Here is a 23,624-nt window from a genome sequence, read left to right as displayed (position 1 = left end):
TTTCTTTTGTATATATTCTTTTGTAAATGCTGATTTAATTTGACACTGTATTGCTTGCTATTTGCTGCCTTTTTTGGGTAGCATTTCAATAATCAATGCAGTTACAACAACACCAAATATTCATTCATTCATTCATTTATTCTCTAAACTGCTTTATCCTCACAAGGGTCGATGGAGGCTAGTCCAGCTGACTTTGGGTCAGTACCCGGGGACACCGTGAATCGGTGACGAGTCGGCTGATCGCAGGGCACAAGGAGACATACAACCATTCACACTCACACCAATACCTATAGAGTGTCCAATCAGCAAACCATGCAAGTTTTTGCAATGTGGGAGAAAACCCACGCAGGGCCAGAGAGAACATGCAAACTCCACACGGGTGGACCGACCTGCATTTGAACCCAGAACCCCTAGAGCTGTGAGCCCGACGGGCTGACCACTCAACCGCCGGGCAGCTACATCTCCAAATAGTAATGGGGGAAAAATACAATGCTTCAATTTCAGAAGGCTAACCAAAATATAAAATTTAAAAAGTTTTATTTCGGGTTTAATTGTAACATATGTGTGCTTGTGTGTTTGTCCATCAGCAGAGAGATGCTGACAGGACATAGACTCTGCCAATCCAAGTCCCATCAGCACGCGGTCCTTTCTGCCCTGAACCAGCAGAGGAAAGATGGACTTCTATGTGATGTCACTCTGGTAGCTGGGGAACAAAAGTTCCATGCTCACAAAGCCATTCTTGCTGCATGCAGTGATTACTTCCGGGTAAGTCTAAATGTACTGCATTGTGAAAATACGCAATTGATTGTCAAGCCAAACCTCAACTGCTGTTGGGTATTTAAACAATGCTAAAAGAAGAGTAATGATACATTTCTTGGAACATATTATAAATCACAGACATCAGGTTCTTCACCTTCTTGGGACTGTCTTGTTAGAAGTTATTGGTCAGGAGAGAGCTTAGGCACTTGAAAAAGGCTTTCAAAACTCTTAGCTGGCTCAGCTCATCATTTGTGAAAAGAGGAGTTCAAATTCCAGAGGGGACAAGAGAAGGGGTGAATAAAAAAAGAAAAGGGTCACAATAGTGTCATTATGTGTATCAGTTATGTCTGAGACACTCAGAAGGCTGGTTAATCAACACAGCATTCCTGTACATTTGAAATATGTTAACAATCTGTGATAAAGGCTGGTGCACAATATAGACAGGATATTGCATTTTGTGAGTACTATACTGCAAATATACTGAAAATACATCGGGTAAACCTAACAACTACTAAGCAGGTGCAGGGCACATCGGAACAAGGCCATTGTGTCAAAACTCAGCTGTCTGCACCTCAAGAAGAGGTGGCACTCTTTTGAAGACCTAAATGTGCATGTTGTTGACAGAAAGACAGATGATTTGACAGAGGAGTGAAAGTCTGTCTACATAAAAGGCTGATTAGACACACTAAATTGCCCCTAGGTATGAGTGTGATGATTGTTTGTCCCATTGTGCCCTGCGATTAGCAGGCCACCAATTCAGGGTGTCCCTGCCTCTGGTATTAAGTAAGCTGGGGTAGGCTCTAGCACCCCCCGTGACACTAGTGAGGATATAGCAGTTCAGAATATGAGATAAGATGAGACTCCCAGCTGCACACTGAGTCATTTGATTTATGAATGCACTGCAATGCGGACTGCATGAGGTTTTATAGACTTTTGGGCCACCACAAACAGACCCTGTTGTGTAAAATTCTGAAATATTATCTATTAACAATTGTTATTTTGTTTGTCCACTTGCTACATTACACAGCTTAGATGAAAATTTTGAGTTGTAGCAAAATAAGTTGCAGAAGATTTAGGCAACAGGAAAAGTCTAAGTATAACTGAGTCAATTCCCAGTGAATTTATTCCTCTGGATCCATTTTTGACTGCTCTAACAAAGGCGGACAATTCCATGTGTTATCAGAATGGTTTGTGTACTGGTGAGAACGTTTGAGATTAAACTGCTAGTGAATCGTGATCGTGTTATAACTGTCCCCCACCCAGTTTCTGTCACCAGACATCCCCTTTAGTGATGTTAAGACAATATTTGACTCAGTGGTGAGTGATTGTAATGAGATACTTAACCAAGCATGAATTACTTACATGGGTCACCTGCCTCTTCCAATGTCGTCACATTACTAAAACGCCTGAAAAGTCAATCAGTCACGCCAGCATTGTGCACCCATGGAACTGTGAGCTCCACACATCCTAGACAAAAGTAAAAGTGAGGTACAGTTTATATTATTTACGAGCTAAAGCATTTCATTTGGTACCTTAGAATATCAAATTAATTGAATACAAAAGAAAAAAAAAACTTTTTTTCAGACTCCTTTTGACTTTTTGAGCTATTTTGATTTTTGGTAACATTGAGATTAGCAACAAAATTATACTTAAACCATTATTAGCATGTAAATTGGTGTGCAGAATATTGTACGAAGATAATCCTTGTATTTGAAATACATTTTTGTTTCGTTCGGGCTATGCAAGACATTTCCACACATTATCCCAGAAAGCAGTGCTCCTTGTTTTCTGTTAGATGTTTTGGAGAAAAGATCAGAAAGATTAGACTCCGATGGTGAAGGACAGGGTGAAGCGGAAAATGTTAATTCGCTAAGTAAACCAGCTTCGTCAAAACGATTCCACAAATAATATAAGATAATTCTTAAAATCATTTTTGCATGGATGTGCCTTTATAATTCCTCATTTTAAGTTGTTTTTTTAATGCCCACAAAAAACAACTTTGTGAAATTGTGAATCAACCCAGGCAAAATGTGTGCAGGCTAATGGTTTAATGTGTTTGGTATACAGTAATCGTATTTATTTTGTCAGAAAAATCAGGTTGCACGCAGTACTGCACATTGCTTGCAGCTTCTTGGGAAAATGACTGCAGTGAATAGGACTCAATGATTCAGTATATCTAGAGTCAACAGAGCCATCCATCATCAGATGTCCCTTGGCACCTACATGAAGGTCAAGAACAGCCATGCTAAAGGGACAAAAAGCTCTATAGGCACTCCCTGTCAAACTGAAGTTTGGAAGACCCTGCTCTTTATAGTTGATGGACTGCTCTCTTCAGATTCACTACTGTGCCTCTACCTTATTTTTTTTGGTCCCCAAGGACTTCCTTTGCTTAATGAGGCTTATTTTTTTTTAATTACCTCAGTGGTAAATCAACTATGCTGCGCAAAAACTGGACAAAAATCAACATGAATTCAAACTGTTCCTACTCTGGCGTGGCTATTAGCCTGAGGAGAGGTGGTGATGCCTCGTTAAAGTTAATGTGTGCCATGAATCATCACAAACTCAATTGAAGTTTTGGGAGAAATGCACTTTGTTTTCATGATAGAAAGAGATGTTTTAACTTTGTGCTTCCAATGAGGTGATGCAGACACCGAATTGCACTTATGAATTGCATAGAAGACAGGAGTTAACCTGGCATGCCAGATTGATTGTTCTGTATGTCCTCTACGAATATATTAAATGTATCAATCTGGGATAGACTTAAAAAGTAAACTACAATCTAAACTGGTGACAAGTCAGTTGTAGGGCACACATACACAGACAACTATTCACACTTGCAATTATAACGATACTGAGTAGGAAATCAATTCCTCCCTGCCTGCGCCAAAGTCAGGAGAATGTACCATGATCCCATCAGCCGCATCCACCAAATATCCAATAAATCACAAAAATTGGTTAAATCATAGCAAGCTTGTTTTTGGCATTCACAGCATTGCCTTTTCTAAGTGTAACTGTTCTCATTTATCAGTTTGTGAAATAATATGTAATAAGGTTCCCAAGCTGTTCAAATCACAACATTACAAGGTTGTGGTAAGACCAAAATGCAGGAAAACAGGCAGAGACAGTGAGTGAAGATGCATTAACAAAAACTTTAATAACTTGAGAGGTTCTCAAAAATAACAAGAACTTAAGAACCAAACCTAAGGAGGAAGAAATTGGGAAACGAGGAGCACTGTTAATGGGGAACGCACACGTGAACGAATACAAGACAATTCGACAAGGAATCACAAATACACTGGGTTTAAATAGACAGGCATGGGTTGACGAGACAATCAGAAATACCTGGGTCATATGATCAGGAGCAAGCAGAAGATACAAAAAATTGCGGGGAAACGACAATAGCCAATCACAAGGAGAGGTCACACAAAAAAAAAAAAACAACGAAACCTGACCAAACCAAAACCGAACACACAATCAGTTTAATTTAAGGCAAGTTTACACTATGACAAATTATAATGAAAAAAAACAATGTAGAATTTATATACCCGGTGGCTGAGTGGTTAGCGCGCCGGCCTCCAGGGTCCTGGGATCAAATCCAGGTCAGTCATCCTGTGAAGAGTTTGCATGTTCTCCCTGGGTCTGTGTAGGTTTTCTCCAGGTACTCCAGTTTCCTCCCACATTCCAAAAACATGCATGCAGCTTGGTCACTCTAAATTGCACCTAGGCATGAGTGTGAGTGTGAATTGTTGTCCATCTCCTTGTGCCGTGCCAACGACTGGCCACCAATTGTGCCCGGAGTCTGCTGGGATAAGCTCCAGCACCCCCTGCGACTCTTTTGAGGATAAGCGGTTCAGAAAATGAACGAATGAAGGGCATTATAACTTGGTCAATGTTAATTCAAACCTCCTTATTTTCATGATGCCTTAATTCTGGCTGAAATGTATTCACAAAATTGGTAAGTCTGTTAGGAGAACTAGCTAGAAATGATCAGTAAATAAATGTAACTATACTCAGATTTATGGGGCTTATTATGTTTTGTTTCCTATGCTTTAAATATCACCCTTTTGTTCTTTACTGTCACACTGCCGAATTGGTGGGGACGATCAGTGGGTGACAACTCATCCTAGCATGACAGAAATCAATAGCTTTGATGAACTGATGCAAAGTTGGACTCAACGGGTCAAACACTAGTCACCGTGGCTGCCTCTTTACTTTTTCACTGACATTGTTGTACGCTTGGGGAGACATCAGATTGATAGAGTTGCTATGTATCATAAGGAACTGAATAGGGATATTTATGATTTATTCTTAACTTTGAGCCAGAGAAAGGTGATCAATACCAAAAATATGTTGGCTGTTTGTATTTCTGGCAGGTTTTAAATGAACTGTGTTGTGTTTTATGCAGCTCCACAACTCATTTACCAGTGCAGCCACAACTAAAGCAAAACTACAGTCTATTGTCTTGCTTCATTATTTTGTGTTGTGTCTTTAGGCCATGTTCAGCCTGTGCATGGTGGAGAGTGTGGCAGATGAAGTGACTCTGCAAGGGGTGACCAGCGTTGGACTCAAGCATGCCTTGGACTTTGCCTACACTGGACAGGTAAAATGACTCACATCTAGTAATAGATGCAGTCGTAAGGCAGCTGGATGGAATAATTTGATAAAGGAAAGAAAATGTTTATTTTAATTATATATATAAATATTTATCACTAATCCTTTCATCGTGGAACTGTGTGAATGGAATGAATAGTTTCTCATATTTATCACATGACTTCACAATCAGTAGTTAATGCTATTATATGGAGAATTATACTTCCCAAACCTGCGATTGGCTGGCCACCAATTCAGGGTGTCCTCTGCCTCCAGCCCATAGTCAGCTGGGATAGGCTCCAATACCCCTCGCGACTCTAGTGAGGATAATGCTATTCAGAAAATGAGATGAGATACTTCTCAGTCAGTACTTGTTCCTTTTTTTATGGTTCACTTGCTAGCTGAAAGTTTGATGTGCACTGTGATATGTACGTCCGCTTAAACACACTAATAAAGCCCAGGCATGCTTTTTATCCCCTGTCCTGACCCACGCTGGGTCATGCCACGACCGAGAAAGACAGTTGTTATCATAAGCAGCCTCTCGCAGGCTCGTCCACCAGGCTGTCTTATATGCTCGTATCGGAAGCCAAACAGTTACTCAGAATGTTCCTCGTATCTCAAATTTCTCGTAAGTTGAGGCACTCGTATGTCAATGCATTACTGTACAAGCATTTTAGCATCCAGAGAGGTACAAATGGTGTACTCTAGATTTGCTCTTCCATTTTATTTGGGTTTTACACCTCTCCCATATTACAGTTTAATACTGGACTCATCATTAATAACTGCATTAATTATGTTTAATCCTTTTAAGAGTGTTTTTGTTTTACAGCTATGCCTATTAAATTGGGCATTTCTCTGTGCCATTTTTCATGCAGCCAACGACATCATCTAAATAAAGGGTTTTGCAGATTAGCACTTTAATCTCACCATCATAAATTTAATCAGCAGTGTGCCTCTGGGACTCAGGGAGTTTTTATGATTGGACCATTTATGACCTGTCATAGAAAAATGAGTTGGATGTTGCACCGATATGTTTCCAGATAAAACACAAAAATATTTTAGCAGCTCAATTCAATTTTATTATCATGAAATCATTACATCACAGAGTGTACCAAAATTGCATTTTGTGAATCATCCCTTGTGTGTAAGTGTGATGCAAGAAATTATCTTAAAATATAGCATCAACAATCCCTTGTTGCATTAAATATCTATGCAGGTAATCCCGAATTTTTTTCCCCCCAGATCTTTCATTTAACCAGGTCAAGCAACTGAGAACATTATCTGATTTCCAATTACGTACAATAATTAATTTACCCAAGGACACTTTGTCAGTGGAAAACCATGTTTTAAGCAGCTGACAACTTTTTATAATACACGCAGTAATTCTAGCATAAACAGATTGCTAAAATGGATCACTGTTGCTCATTTTGTTGACAATGTCACAGTCACATTTTTGGGCAACTCTGAGCGTAGCATGCATAACATAGCATAGCATGCATAACATAGCATGCATAGCATAGCATACATAGCATAGCATGTGCTGTATTCATTTTTTTCTACTGTCCGTGTACTCTCACCAAGTGTCTGATCATATCATACGACCTTGACTAGCCTTTGTTCCATCAGCAATATTGAGTCCAACAAGCAACCAAGCAGCTCATTTTGGATACCGAGAGCCCATGGATTCAAGTAGTAATTACTCCCTAATTTTATTTCCACAGCGAGCAAGTTGTACTGTAGTTGGTGGGGGAGTGTAAGTAGGTCAACTGCAGGCTTGCGAGCCGCCTGCATCAGTTGGCTCAGCTATCCGTCTGCCCAGAAGAGATGGTAGCAGATGAGATGAGGGCAATATGCTTATCCTCACACCGTAAATAATGACCCACTACAATCCATCAGGCACATGTCATGCAGGCCTGCAGGTTAATGAAACATGCTGTCACGGGATGTTTTATTCGTGACTGTAAAATATTAGTGTTCCAACACACTCTTTGCTGTTTTGTTTTTTAAGCTTAAACAGTGGGTCGTCAAAGTCAAACAGATTCCAATCAAAACAGTAAGAACCTTAAATAATGTTTCAGCCAATGCACAAGTAGCCTTTTAACATTTTTATTCTTGATCATACTGCAGACACAGAAATATGTTTTAAATATCTTCTTCACAATGTAAAAACTCATTTTAGTTCACTCAATGTTAGTGATGGTATGGGAAAGTTCAGAAAAAGTACCTCCAAAGCCAAAGACACTCTACTCTCTTTTTATTTTTTTATTTTTTATTATTTATTCATTCATTTGCCATACCGCTTATACTTGCGGGGCAGTGCTGGAGCCTAACCCAGCTAACTATGGGCACCGGCCGGGGGACCCCCTAAATTGGTGGCCAGACAATTGCAGGGCACATGGAGACCATTCATGCTCATACACCTAGGGGCACTTTAGAGTATTCCACCTGCTTGCTATGCATGTTTTTGGGTTGTGGGAAGAAACCGTAGTACCCAGAGAAAATCCAGGCCGGGGAGAACATTTTAGCTCCACACAGGTATGGAGCTGGGATTGCTGAGATTTTATGGCCGACCCGACCGTCTTCTCTATCCGCTAACTTGGAACAATGAGGCATCAATAAGTCTACAGTTAATTGATGTACTTTAACTGCCCGATACAATGAACACAATGATTTTTCACATTTAAAACAACAAAAACATTTAAATTGTGACCTGTATAAAATTGACACAGTGTATAAAATCTAAGCCTACCTTTAATTCACTTAAACGTATTATAAAGGCTTTTTTTTGACAAATGAAACGCCGTACAAGGAAAAAGCTATCACTCCAATATGTCTGTGAGGTGATTTGCTTCACCTTAATGTTTAACTTTGCATTTTGTATTCTTGTCTTATTGCCTGTCGTAGGTGGGATTTTCTACAAATTTATTTCAAATCCGCAAACACCCTCAGCCTGCTCAAAGCTTATTCACTCAAGGACAAAACCCAGAGAAGCTAACTCAGCAAATTTGTTTATGCAGTTGTATTCAGTGCATTAGATTAAGGAGCGCAATAACCTCTGTGTTGAAGGGGGACACACTTTAATATGCAGGACAATTATTTCACTAAACACATTAAAAATAATACCCAAAACTGTAATGTTAACTTCCCCATGGAATCACACCTACTGAGATATGAAAATAAGATACCCTGCACCTATAAGATAGAACTGAAGGTGCTTTTTGGAGGTGAAAATTTGCAAGTACTTGCTGCAATTTAAAAAAAAAAAAAGGGTTTTCTGTTGGTTGCAAAATACATTTTGGGCTGCGTCAGGTTCAAATGTTCCAGCACTAATGTTAATGGAAAAAGAAATAAAGACCATCACCATCCACATAATTTTCAGATGTCACTGTTGTGTGTACTGGAAAATTTAGCGCATATTTGTGTGTAGGCATAGCGAAAGGGAATTTTGGTCTTCACAGAGATATCACGGATTGATCGTGTGATTCAAATTATTATGTTTTTTTGGAAAATCTGACTCATTAGATGAAAACTGAGCAGGTCTAATATTGCAGAAAATGATGTTTAATACTCCAGACTACCGCTGTATGATACATTTTGAATCCTGGATATCAAGTCAAAGGCTGATGGAGTCATATTTCTCACCTTCTAGCACCATTGTAGTCATGGCTATGTGGCTAAGTAGGGCAGCACTGCTGAATGGATTATCACAAGTTGCTCCTCTTAGAAGTAGGGGAGTCCACTCTAGCCACATGACGTGCACGTACTTTGTATTGTATTTACTTGTAATATATGTTAGCAGTATTGCATTTCTTTCAGTCATTTTTGAACATAGATGAGGAAGCAAAGAGAAGCTTTGAGTTAATATTCCATACTGCCGTTCTTTCAGATGAATTAGTTACAATTTCATAGTCGCGGGCCGTCGGGGCCTTCAAGGCCTTCTCTGCTGGCGTAAGAAATATCTGAATCATATATTATATTTTGTCCATCAGTACTTTTTAAATAATTCCAATGTGTATGTTAGGTTCCTTTCATTGCTTTCCCCCCTGGTTGCACTGCTTCCACATGTGTGTTTTCATATTGAAGCAATTAACCAATAACATTTCAGCCATTATTTGTTGCCAGGTTCAGAAATCTGCCTCAGGGCCTTCACAATCAGTTCTGCGGGCTCTGCTGTATTAAACAAGCGTCGATAAGACTGATGATTTAACCAATCAGATTTTGAGTTGGCAACACCACAATGCATTGTCGCAGGCGTAGGGATACGTCATCGCTTTCACCAACTATGATTGGCTAGCTTTGGAGAGCCACCAAACTGTATTTGGAGTGAGCTGCACAAGCAAATATATTGTTTTGTTCACTGTATCTGTTTGCATGAGTTTGTTGAATTTGTTCTACTTACATGCATTCATCTCTGGTATTTAGAAAATGAGGACATTATTTTATACAATCGAAAAAGAATGTATTCTTCACACTTAAATGCAAACTACAATACATTTTAGTCCACACAGACACTTGGAACTCATAACTAGGAGGCATTTTGAAATAGGACAGAATTGGTTTCATTTAAGCACAGGTGAACAATCATAAATGAGAACTACATCAGGTGCAAAACTAATATGGCATGAAATAACTTGGCAGGACATAAAGCAAAAGAGCTCCAAACCAGACAAAACACAGTTGTATAAAATAGTGTGATCCCGCAAGGCGGCATGTTTTTCCATTTTTCTAAAGATGATTGAGTCCAATAGACAAATCCATCATTGTTATTCACCAGTACATTGCATATTTATTGGAAGTCCCTTGTTAGAAAACAAAAATATCATCAATTTTTTTTGGCTTTAATGGTATTAAGATGAGTCAGTCAGCATTATCATTGTCTAATAACATAGTTAAAGTTTAGGTTTGGACAATAACTTGTATGTATATGTATTTTCAAGTGCTACTTAAAAATACAGGAGCCTGACGTGTTGGTAATCCGTAATGCAATTTATAATTTTAACTTAATATCTTTACATTTTTTATTTTTATTTTTTCCTGAAAAAAATCCGCGAAGCTCTGAGTTCGCGATAGCTGAAGCGGGAAGAAGCGAGGGAACACTGTATAGAAAAAAGCTCAATTGAACATTGTTTTAGATCTATAAGGAAAACTGAATATCCAGAGTTTTTGATCAAGTTCTTTTAATCCATTTATAAAATGAATCTAAATATTATGTATATCTAAAATGTTCCGACTCACGTCAAATCAAGTTGACGTTAAAGCAACCCGCGAACCAACCCGAGTCTGACACCCTTGCTATAGATTAACTTTTTTTTTTTTTTCAAAATATGCATACACTAAATGTATAGAGGGTGTTTATGAGACAATTTTCTCGTGTGGGCAGATTGTGCTGGAGCCAGCGGTGATCCAGGATGTTTTGTCTGCCGGCAGCCACCTTCAACTGCTGGAGCTCCTCAGTATCTGCTCCCACTACCTCATCGAGGTAGGCAAACATGCAGAATCTTACTCTTTTAAGGTCATGGACAGCATGTCTCCTTGTTTGTTGAAATAACACCACAGTAGCTAAACAACTCACAAAAAGAAATCAATGACCCGGTTTATAGAGCAAATATGTATTCTGGACTGAATTGGTTATATAATGTGAACATATAGTTCATTCAGTCATCTTCCATACCACGCATCCTCATAAGGGTTGCGAGAGATTGTTGGAGCCTATGCCAGCTGACTTTGGTCAAAAGGCAGACTAGTTCACTCTAGACCAGGGGTCGGATGCAAAGAGCCATAAACAAATCATATTTTTTAAATGTTAATCCTTGAGAGCCATGTTCCAAATTTAAAAGTCAACATACATGAAAATGTGTGCCTTTTTAAGTCGCTTCCCCACTTTCAAAGTACAAAAAGTCTCTGAATTATTTCGACAACAATGTTACGTTGTTGCTAATCAATGAGTTTCAATGACCAATATCCATGCAGAAGTGTAATGAAAAAATGTATGATTAATTATAAGGCACCGTAGGTAGTCACTGCCATATTACCAACGTAACGCTCATATTCCTGTGCGTTCTCACCAGCAGTTTCCATAATTTACCTCACAGGCTAACGGAGAGCCACATGCACTCATCAAAAGAGCCATATGGGGCTCCCGAGCAGGCGAGTGAACCTCTACACCGTGAGGAGGCTTGTCAACATATAATATAAATAAATTAAAGGGTGGCACAGTGGACAAATGCTCTGTGATTGGCTGGCAACTAAATCAGGGTTTCCATTGCCTACTGCCCATAATTGGCTGGGATAGGTTCTATCACCCTCCACTCCTTTTAAGGATTAGGAAGGGGGAAAAAAACATGAATGACCAGCTGGTTGTCATGTCAAGGCCTTTGATGTGGTTGCAACTGATATGTTTCAATTCACAGCGGTGTTATTGGTGATAGAAACACACGCGCACACACGCACACACAAACACCAATGGAAATGTGTGTGCCCTACGACTGATTAGTGACCAGTCTAGAGTGTTGCTGGGTTATGCTCCAGCAACCCCTGAAACCCTTTCCAGGATGGGTGGTATGGAAGATTAATGGATGAATGAATATAGTAGTGGAATTGATCATTTTGATTGTCATTTCTTTCTATATATATATATATATATTTGTGTGATTAAGTAAAGTTCTAAGAAGGTCAGGGCTTCATTATTTTTTTTACACAATTGTTGTACACTTTTACTGCAAATGAGTATCAGCTCCTAATATTGACTATCCCCTTCCTCTGATTACTAATAATCATTCATTAGTGTTTTTTTCTGAAAAACTCACTAGAATAATCACTAGAATTAATGAATAAATGCCTTGCCTGTATAGCCACCTTGAGTACAGTAAATGTCACAGTATGGCCTCGCTCTCCCAGGTTGATGACTGACTTTTCAGATGTCCCAGTAAAACTTTTTAACTACTTCCCACAGGGGCTCTGTCCAAATCTAGGTGAGGAAGAGCAATTTTTCAGGCCAAAACTGCAAATTAAGGCCATGACCGCAATCTCCCCTTCCAACCGCTGATTGAAGAGAATAATCTGGTTGAGAAAAACCTGTGCCAGCTCAATCTAGGCTTTGCCAAAAGGGCTTTGGCATGGGACTTACACTGCACAGTGCACTATTAGCCGAAATACATATAATAATATTCTGGTCATCATCAGCTACAAGGCATAAAGTTGCGGATATCTCCTGAAACTCCCTGATTTTTCTGGACAATTTCAGTAACTGCATGTACATTACAGTACTTCTGTGGGCCTATTATGTCACACTGTAACAAAACGTAGTGTCTGCAGAAAGATTTTGCGTGTAAACATGAGTGGAATCAAAAAATACTTGGATAACACATCCAAAACAATTTTATTCGCAAAAAATGTCAAAATATGGGCAAAGTAGAGTCGAGTAGAGTGCACCTTTTAAGAAGACGGGGCTCCTTTACTTAGAAAACAACGTGACAGAGAAGAACTGTGGTCTGGTTTAGATTGTGAATCAAAAAAAAAGAACTGTCGTACCTAAAATAACAAGGAAAATTGGGTTCCCTAATGTAATCAACGGTCTAATGTGTAATCAAACTCAATCAGGCTGAAGAATGAGAAGCGGTGATGACACTATCAATCTATTTAGGATAATGGTTGTATTAATTTTAAATCTTTTTTTGTTTGTTTTAACATCGTGTAACCTCATAAGAAAGATAAGATGGGGAAATCTTATCTTTAATCCTAAAACGTAAAGACTATAAACACACACTTGCTCATTTTAAGTCGGGGTGCATTTAGTCTGCATGAGTTGCGATTAGTTTGACCTTTTATTGGGATTTATGGCTTATTGCACATAACTGGTCAGAAAGTGTTCTCAATATCCTGGAACTGTTCCTGTTATTTCAAATCCATAACATACTGTACATAGTAATTTAAAATCCCACGGTTGACATTTGTTTGTCATTACAAGGTCAGTACATTCAGAAACACTGTTCACTGTAATAAATATACAACTGTAGGTTATGATGCAAGTTTTTCGCTCAATTAAATCCCAATATAAATATTGCTCTTGTGAGCCATCTGGTGGTTTCAGCACAATATGGAGAAGCAGATTACTCCAGGCCTTTTTCATTTCAATCTGAAATGTGCATATGATTGCTTATGCATTTCAGTGACAATAAACACACATATGCATACCATATGATTCAAGTTGCCAAGGTAATCTGATTACTATTGATAACAAACATACCGGCCATAAAAATCTAATAGCGTAGCGTACATATTATGACTGTCTTTTTGTTATTTTGGAATGAAATAAAATTAGATTTAATTAAAATGTAATGCATTTGGTGCATATTCTATAAGTATTTTTTGTCATCACAGGTACAGCAAAGCTATACACTCGCTACACCGTGAGTACTATACTGTACAAGAGAAATATACAGTACTGCAGTGTTTGAGTCACTGATGCCAGAAGGTGGCAGTCATATTCCACATTTTTAATACACTTTGATTCAACAGCCCCACAAACACGCACACACACTTTTTGCCTTTCTCCCTCACTGCTTTTTCATTACAATGTAAGATTGAAATCAGCTTTCGCGTAATATAAAAACGGCACATTTGTGGCTTGTCTGATAAAGCATATGCGTTCTGTAATAAATGTTTGGCAAATGGGAATGTGTGGCATTTGTTGGCAAGTCGGACTTCAGTTTTACTATAATATTGTATTGCCTTTACGCTAATAGCACCTTGCAACAAAGTCATTCAGCTACTGTCGTCTATTTTTCAAAATAATGTTGGCCTTTTTTTATAATTTAAAGAGCAGTGGAGATAGTTTTTCTTCTCATACCAATTTAAGGTTCTTGCGATGTAAAAGCAGTCTCTCCATGTCTGCAGGAACTCAGCAGTGTCAACTACTTGGAACTGTACCGTGTGGCTGACCTCTTCCACCTTCCTTCATTGGAGGAGGCTGTGGTGGACTTTTTGGTGGGCCACCTGTCTGACCTGAGCCAAACAAGACAGGAGGAGGCCCTGCAGTTGCCGTTTCGCCTCCTCAAAGAGGTCCTCAAGAGTGACCGACTTACCTCGCTAAGTGAAGAAGACATATGGAAGGTATGGAAAAGTAGTGTTGTTCAATAGCAACTTTTCATTGTCATAGTAAACATATATATTATTTCCTAGTCTGAATTGCTGAATATGTTGTGCATCTTTGGTTCTAGTATATGTTATTTTAGGGGAACCTCCACTGAAATACAATTTTTCCCCCAGTTTCATGTATAAGATGAGTCTGACCTGAGAAAAAAAATCTATTGTGTGGTCTGTTAATCAAACTGCTCTGTAAAAGAGAATGTGTCACCTTGATGCCACACTATGCTTTATTATATAACTGTTAGGTTCATTAATAATTGACATTTATTTATGTTCTTATGTTATTCTCTTTTTCATAATATATTGTTCATAATGTAAAAGGAAAATTCTGTTCATTCATTTGATAATTCAATAATCAATAATCAATTCATTTTGATAATTTACACATTCTTTGCACTAATTATTAGTATTAGTGACTAATACAAAGGAAAAAAGTGGGCTTATTGTTAGTTCTATGTAACTTTGCAATGAGTTTACTGGTCCGGCCCGCTTGATCTCAAATTAAGCTGTATTTGGCCCGCAGACCAAAGGAAGTTTGACACCCCTGTTCTAGATTCATCACAAATTGGGTTCAAATCCACGTGGGTCAACCTGTGTGGAGTTTGTATGTTCTCACTGTGCCTGCATGGATTTCCTCTGCGTACTCTGGTTTCGTCCCATATTCCAAAAACATGCATGGTAGGCTGTATAGACACTCTAAATTGCCCCTAGGTATGGATGAGTGTGCATGGTTGTTGGGATAGCATCCAGCACCCCTCACAACCCTAAAGAGGATGAAGTGGTTCAGAAAATGAATGAATGAATGACTTTAATATCTTATTTTTGCAATATACTTTCCCTATTATTAGTTCAACATAACGTAATATTACGCCCCACCATTTTTTTCTTAAGATCGGAAAGTATATCGCATTTTAACACAAACACTCAAAATGTGCAATATCACTTCTTTTCAAATATCGTTCAGCTCTAATTGTGTTCATTTACAGCCCCTGAAATTATGATGTCACAATCTATATTCTCTTTAACGGATGTAAATATGAAGCAATGCCACAGTTTTCATCCTTATACTAATTGCATCTTGGTGTACATCTACCAAAATAACACCTAGGAAAAATTGGCACAATACTAGGCAAACACAGATAACGTAACAAATTAAACATTGCCATCTGCATCTGATATATTATTTGTTTGTGTTGACCTGCAATTACAACGGTCTTTTTCTGACTGTGTATGTGATTGATTGCCTTGCATTCATGCATGCGTGTAACTAAGCGTGAGTGGTGTGTCCGTTTGATGAAGTGTCAAGGTGTGTGCGTAGATTGTGAGGCATTTTTGCGGCGTGAGGACTTGCCATTTTGACTGTTCATTTGCGCCAATCAGCCTCCCCATGCGCCCTCCCTCCTTCCAGCGCTCTTGCTCCCTTTTTCCCTTTCTCCTCTTCTCCTTTCTGATTAGGCCCTCCGCGCCTCTATCAGGGCCCCAATCCCCCAGCTGTCAGTCGCTCGCCCGTCTGATTGAAAACAATCAGGCCTCTGATGGCACAATTACGCTGACCCCTTAACCAGCCGCCATCGCCATAATCAGTCCCTGATTAGGCTGCTTTAGGCCTCCTTCACTGCACCCAGAAGGTTAATTTGAGCATCAGACGGAAGCGGACAGGAAGCGGGGGCCATCGTCCGAAATTCTGAGGGGGGTGGCCACAGCAATATCGGAACGATATAGCTCAGCTGTCAATCATTGTCACCCTGAGTTTTCTCAGAGACTCTCACGCTCGGAAAATCGCATTTTCCCTCCCTTTGTTCTCTCTTCTTCTTTCGTGCCATCCTTTGCTCTGTCTTCATGTAGCTCACCCCATTGCCTCCTGCCTCTCCCTCACTATCTCTTTCTCTCACTTTACCCTTTATACACACACACACACAGACACACACAATTTTTACACACACACACATAGGCATACTCACTCACTTGCTCTTTCAGTGTGGAGCGGAAGGAGTTGATTTATTCTGTGCCCCGAGGAAGTTGTGTGATGCAGCGTGACCTTCACAGTCAGCTGCCGCCGTGCGAACACACACGTGTGCACACGTACACTCACGCACGCACACACACACACACACGGATGCAAGCTCGCTGTCACTTCCGAGCTTTGAAGAGAAGGAAAGCACGCTGAGCAACGGCAAACACGCTGCTATTACCACAAAATGATGGAATCCTGGCTTGTGTGTTTGTTACAGTTTGCTACCTTTAAGTGTCATGTTTGATAGGAGACCAAAGCTAAGACAAAGACAACGTTTTGTAGGATTTAGGCCTGCATCAACTCCATCTTAAAATATTGCCACATATTGCATATAAGAGTACATTTAACCTAAATTGTCTTCACATTAAAATTGTTTTGTTTATGTGATTTTGAAACCAGTAATTGCAAAAATATTGCTCACATTCACACCTCATAGAAGCTCAATAACCTTCTGCAGCTCTGAAGTCTCCAGTTCAGCTGCATTAAACAAAAATGTGCCTGTGGATATTTACAGTTTTGACTTTTAGATGTTGTGGTGGTTTGACGGAGTCGTTCGTGATAGCCCGTAGGCATCTTTAAATAATAATTATGAGTCCTACATTGTTTCTTTCCTTCTTCCCCTTCATGAAAAAAATATTGTCCAGTATTTTTGCCTTCTTTTACTATTTTTGTTTATGCTTTTATCCTGTTTTGAACGTTTTGGGGTGCTAACTGTCAAAAAATGTTTACAAATGACCTTCTGTAGCAAACTGATTATTCTATCACAACATCAATCCTAAAAAGTTGTTTTTTTTATGTATATTTATATATATATATATATATATATATATATATATATATATATATATATATATATATATATATATATATATATATATATATATATATATATATATATATATATATATATATATATCTATATATCTATATCTATATCTATATCTATATCTATATCTATATCTATATCTATATCTATATATATATATATATATATATATATATATATATATATATATATATATATATATATATATATATATATATATATATATATATATATATATATATACATATATACATATATACATATATACATATATACATATATACATATATACATATATACATATATACATATATACATATATACATATATACATATATACATATATACATATATACATATATACATATATACATATATACATATATACATATATACATATATACATATATACATATATACATATATACATATATACATATATACATATATACATATATACATATATACATATATACATATATACATATATACATATATACATATATACATATATACATATATACATATATACATATATACATATATACATATATACATATATACATATATATATATATATATATATATATATATATATATATATATATATATTTATGTGTGTGTGTAGTTTTGTAGAAAATTACAATTATTAATCTACATAACTGCTTAATGCTGTTCATTCACATGTCAAATAAATTGCCAACAACAAAAAATGGCATTATTTATTTCTGTTGTGAAGTGTAACTTATTATGTGGATGCAAACATTATAGCGTATTAAGTCGATAAGAGGCCATTTAATTGTGGCAAACTATAAAGATTGGCAAATATCCTACTGTCCATGAAATTGGGAATTTCCACTCTTAACTAATCAATTTATTTGTCCTCACATTCTTTTTTATAGTTTGTTGTAATGTGGTTGGAACACGACTGCCGCTACCAATACACTGAGGACCTTCTGCAACAAGTCCGCTACGGCCTGATGGACGTTTCAACATTGCACCACCTAGCCTGCAGCCACCCCCTGGTGCAATCAAGCTCTACCGTTGCAGCTCTGGTAGATGAAGCCCTGGATTATCACCGTGGTACATTTGCACAGCCCCTTCACCAGTCAGCCCGCACCAGGCCTCGCTTCCAGTCCCTCACCTTGTATATAGCTGGCGGAAGAAAGCGTGAGGTGTGCAGAGTGCGGGAACTGCGTTACTTCAATCCGCCCGCACTAGATCACCTACCGGTGGCAGGAGGCTCAAACTGGAGCGAATTGGCACCCATGCCCACTGGGCGCAGCCACCATTGTGTGGCTGTAATGGGGAACTTCCTCTTTGTCGTAGGAGGGGAGATGGAGCACACCAGTGGGAGGACGTGCGCCGTTAGGACTGCTTGTCGATACGATCCCAGGGCAAACAGGTGGACTGAGATAGCTTCCATGAAGGCATGCAGAGAACACTTTGTACTGGGAGCTTTGGGTCAGTATCTGTATGCAGTGGGCGGCAGGAATGAGCTGAGGCAGGTGCTTCCATCTGTAGAGCGTTACTGTCCTAAGAAGAATAAGTGGACGTATGTGCAACCCTTCGACCGTTCACTTTCATGCCATGCAGGGTGTGTGGCTGAAAATCTGCTCTGGGTCTCAGGTAGTCACCCAAAAATTCTATGTATTTGTGTGACCTTTCTGCTTTACATTTATGACATCACTTCATAGTCAAATAATTCATCAAATATAGTTCATATTACCAACATGTGTGACAAGAGAAAAGCAAATACATTTCCTCTGCTCGAGTCAACCAATCAAAACATAGTTCAGTGATTCTTCAATCTCTGAATTAATCCCACTATGAAACTTTCAAGATACGACTCCCTTTGATATGGAAATAAGTGTTCCACAATACGTACAGCTGTCCAACTTACAAACAATCAGCAAAATAGAAATGCAATACTTTCATACTGCATGCAGCATTTATGAGAGTTAACCTGAAGTGTCCTCTTTGGGTTTAGAATGTAAGACTCACTTGCCCCTCACGTCCCTCAACAACATCCACACAGGCATACTCATGCATACCTATTTACATTCTAGAACACAGGTGTCAAACTGGCGGCCCATGGGCCAAATCTGGCCCACCACATCATTTTTTGTGGCCCGAAAAAGTAAATGATGAGTGCCAACTTTCGGTTTTATGATGAAACTCAAATGATGATTGTAGATTATTTCCAGTTTCCTCATTTTAAATCAGTAATTACAAAAAAATGTACTAACTTGAATGTCCAAAAATGATCTATTGATTAGCACGTTCGAGAAAGCTGTCAATTTATTAATCCCTTAATTTTGGCAGCGACATAACGGCCCTTTGGATGTAATGGAAACTACCACGTGACCCGCGACAAAAAATGAGTTTGACACCCCTGTTATAGAAGATGCAATTTTTTCTGTACTGAAGAGCTTCTTATATTCGCAAATTCTTTCATTCTCTCAAGTTGACAGAAGAAGGTACAAACTTGATTCCAAGACAATGAAACAAACAGGACATAGAACAATACAGTGATACCTTGACATACAAGCACCCCGACATACGAGAAAAAAATTTGAGATACGAGCCAGGTGGCCAAGACATGAGAGGCTGTTTATCATTGTAGCGCACTCTTTTTTTTGCCACATCTCTTTCTTCAAACAAAAATAACCTACATATAATTACACATTATTTGAAGCTGATGCAAGAATACATTTGATTTTAAGAAATATTTCTCTTCAACATTTACGGGCACAGTAACCATCAGCACTTATGCCCGCAAATGCATGACATCGCTACAAACTTGCGACACTACAACTTCTTGAATCCAATATTTCTTTTAATTTTATATTGTCGTGCCGGAGTTCCTTGTGAGAAGCAGTGGCTCTGTGATGCGCAAGGTTAGCGCGCTGTTGAAGCCAGCCAGTTTAGCAGAGGAGCCATCGAACCTCTTGGACTGTGAGCTCCTGATTCTTGTGCCAACCCTTGTTTGTCACAGAGTTGTTTCTTGAATGTGCCTAACATAATTTGAAGTTGTGGATTGAGTCTGAAATGAACGTGAATGAGCTTTACTTGGATTCTGGATAAATGGACAGAACAAAATGTCAGATGTACTCCAGCGTCTTATTGATATATATATATATTTTTTTTAATTGACCCTTGAGTGATAGTTATTTATTTATTTTTTATTTATTTAATTATGTTTTCATCCATGATCAATTGGAATTGTAAAGTGCATTGTTCATGTGTCATGTGTATAAAATGAACAATACATACAGAAACACAGGTTTGCATTTGCTGTTAAATCCTTTACTGTTTTCTAAATGATTTTATTTTGTTTCCCAGGTGGGGTGACAAACACAGCTCAGTACCAGACTCGTCTGATGGTATACAAGCCAGATCAGGTAACTACCAATTTAAACAGTTATAATGGAGAAGTTGCAGAATACACATTACACAATTACACAATGAAATGTAAAGGCTCAGTTTAATCAATTGTATTAACATTATCTTGAAGATGGAACTTCTCCTGTATTGTAAGTAAGCACATTCATGGAGAAAAGAGTGACAGAAGATGAATGAATAAACAAAGTATAGTAGGAGAGTATTATGGTGCATAGCACATTGCTTCTTGTTGAACAAATACGTAGTGGATTTATGGATTGTGCAACTAAGGCGATTCTGTGGATTGGACCCAAGGAAAAATGTATGAATTCCTTCATTACTTTGCAGAGCAGTTAGCTTGCTGTTACAAATGACACTTGTTTGGTGACAGCACACATTGGCAATTGAACAATTTGAATTTTTTTTTCTTCTGAATTGCAGTCCGAAAAGGACCTGAAAGAACCATTAAAAAAAAAAACAGTCACGTCCTTATGCGTGTCTACCCCTGATGTGCGGTGGAAAATCATTGCTCAACCTTTATTTCTGATCATTTTGTTGGTTCTGCTTCCAATTTTGGCAACATCCAACCAACAAAGTTGAGGTCAGGAATGGTTACTGGTCATTCATTCTCCCCTCCCAGATTATGGTGGTGTGATACACCTTGCTCTTAGGCACTAATGTTGTCATCTTGGAGGATAGAGTTTGGTACAGACTTTCAGGAAATTGAATTAGAAGTGGTTATAGACCTAATTTTGGATATATTGTCCCATGTTGTCTTTGATTTCCAGTGAGGGGAGAATCGGCTCCATCTGAAAATGTGATTTTGATGGTCCAGCACTTGGCATAATGTTGTCCATGTCTTCTGCACACAGTTGACGTCATGATACAATAGCCGTTGGCAGAACGTGAACTCATCACCAAACATAACATTCTTCCGCATGCTTCCACTACACGTGTTGCCAACACCAGCAGAAGCTCAAAAGACAGAGTCACTAGCAACAACATAACAAGCTGTTTGGCATTGGGAGAGATTTGGCTGCTTGCTGCTCAATGCACAAATGCATGTTTCTTCCAGAAGTACCACCATTTAAAAGGGGAATAAAACGGCTTTACAATCAAAGGTTTGCGACAAAAAACAAACAAACAAACACTATTTATGTTAGGAAGAGGAGACAAATGTTCGCATGTTCTCCCCAGGCTTGCATGGGTTTTCTCCAGTTACTCTGGTTTCCTCCCACATCCCTAAAAACATGCAGTGTAGGCTGATTGAACACTAAATTGCTCCTAGAGTGTGAGCGTGAATGGTTGTCCTTTGTCTCCTTGCGGCCTGTGATTGCCTGGCCACAAATTCAGGGTTTCCCTCGCTTGGTCACTATAGTTAGATAGAATACGCTTCTGGAATGGTAGCAAGCGGTTTGGAGAATGAATGAGGTACAAATGTGGATGCAAAAGTTATTTATGTCGATTTTTCCCTCGTGTAAAAGATGGAATTCAATTGTTTTGCATCTCACTACATATCGCTCATAAATATGAGCATTTTCCTTTATTTTTTTCCCAATTAATAATTTTGAGTTTAATAATTGAAATTATAATTTCCCATAGCCCATCTGATGATCTCACAATGCCAGGGGCAAATTGCCCTATGAAATCACACAGTCAAATATGATTTCAAGCACAATATTCACATACTGCTAATTACAGTAGAAAAACAGTGAGTGGTAGTGTGTCTATGTATGCAGCTGTTAACAAGGCCCCTGCATATTTTTAAGGCTGCACATAATGTGGAGGTATGTAGCATGTTTGAATGTAAAGCGTACATCCATATGGGTCCATGTTTGTTCATGTTGGCCGAGAAGCAAGGGAGGGAGGCTGATTTGTATTCACCGCCAATCTGCGTTCACCTGCCAGAGCAACAGAAACCCCCTCATCCACTATACCCTGAACAGATGGCCACCCGTCAACACAAACACACACACACACACACACACACACACACAAACACACACACACACACACACACACACACACACAAACACACGCACACACACATGCACAAACAGTTCCTGTGCCTCAATCAAGCCCGCCTTCTCCCTCTCGCTCTCTCTGTCTCAAGAATAATAATAAAAAATAATAATCAGAAAAAAAAATCTTGCACTCGCATAAACCTGACATGCGCACACACCCTGTGAATCAAATTCACCTTCAATACACTTAGTGAAATGAGCGGCGACTGTCTAAAATAGAATGGCAGAACTTCATTGTCACTTTATTGAGCTAGTGTACTGAGAATACTGCAATACACCATATATATATATATATATATATATATATATATATATATATATATATATATATATATATATATATATATATATATATATATATATATGGTATGTTGGATTATGAATTTTATTCATCCACTTTTATCCTCAATCTATCATCCCCCCCCCCCCCCCCCCCCCCCCCCCTCTCTTCAGGACCAGTGGCTAGCACGCAGTCCTATGTTGCAGAGGCGGGTCTACCACGTCATGGCAGCTTTGAAAAGACAGCTTTACGTACTTGGAGGGAATGACCTGGACTACAATAATGACCGGATTTTGGTGCGCCACATCGACTCCTACAATCTGGACGTGGACCAATGGACCCGCTGCTCTTTCAGTCTTCTCACAGGTGAAGAATGCTTAAAACAAAAAAAAAGTTGCCTAGGTTTGCCTGCTTGGCACGTATCTTGAGGGGCCAACAATATGCCAATTTATTTCGCCAAAGATTTCTTTTCAGCACTTTTCAGTTCATTGTCAAACTGATTGATTTTCATGTATTTAAATCACTTCACAGTCAGTACCTTTAGATAAACTTTGTACCTCCAAAGTTTTATAAAAATTGCATTTTGACAGATTTAGTAAG

At 38.6% G+C, this 23,624-nt stretch overlaps 1 protein-coding gene across 5 annotated transcripts in view; it reads left to right on the top strand.

Moving 5' to 3' along the window:
• klhl32 (kelch-like family member 32) overlaps positions 1–23,624 on the top strand; it is a 30,155-nt gene that overhangs the window by 4,867 nt on the left and 1,664 nt on the right. For 2 of the 5 annotated variants that reach the window (XM_077720608.1, XM_077720610.1), the window contains 7 exons: positions 588–765; positions 5,252–5,359; positions 10,730–10,828; positions 14,245–14,460; positions 18,239–18,965; positions 20,682–20,740; positions 23,198–23,390. In XM_077720608.1, the coding sequence (XP_077576734.1) occupies positions 588–765; positions 5,252–5,359; positions 10,730–10,828; positions 14,245–14,460; positions 18,239–18,965; positions 20,682–20,740; positions 23,198–23,390 (1,580 nt within the window). Of the gene's footprint in view, positions 1–587; positions 766–5,251; positions 5,360–10,729; positions 10,829–14,244; positions 14,461–18,238; positions 18,966–20,221; positions 20,440–20,681; positions 20,741–23,197; positions 23,391–23,624 lie in introns of those variants that run through there. The other 3 variants (XM_077720609.1, XM_077720611.1, XM_077720612.1) reach the window with 3 other exon arrangements.

This window comes from Stigmatopora nigra, chromosome 7 (assembly GCF_051989575.1).
Source record: "Stigmatopora nigra isolate UIUO_SnigA chromosome 7, RoL_Snig_1.1, whole genome shotgun sequence".
Classification (NCBI taxonomy): domain Eukaryota; kingdom Metazoa; phylum Chordata; class Actinopteri; order Syngnathiformes; family Syngnathidae; genus Stigmatopora; species Stigmatopora nigra.
Note: the sequence above shows the minus strand (reverse complement) of the source record. Positions and strands in the feature narration are given on the sequence as shown.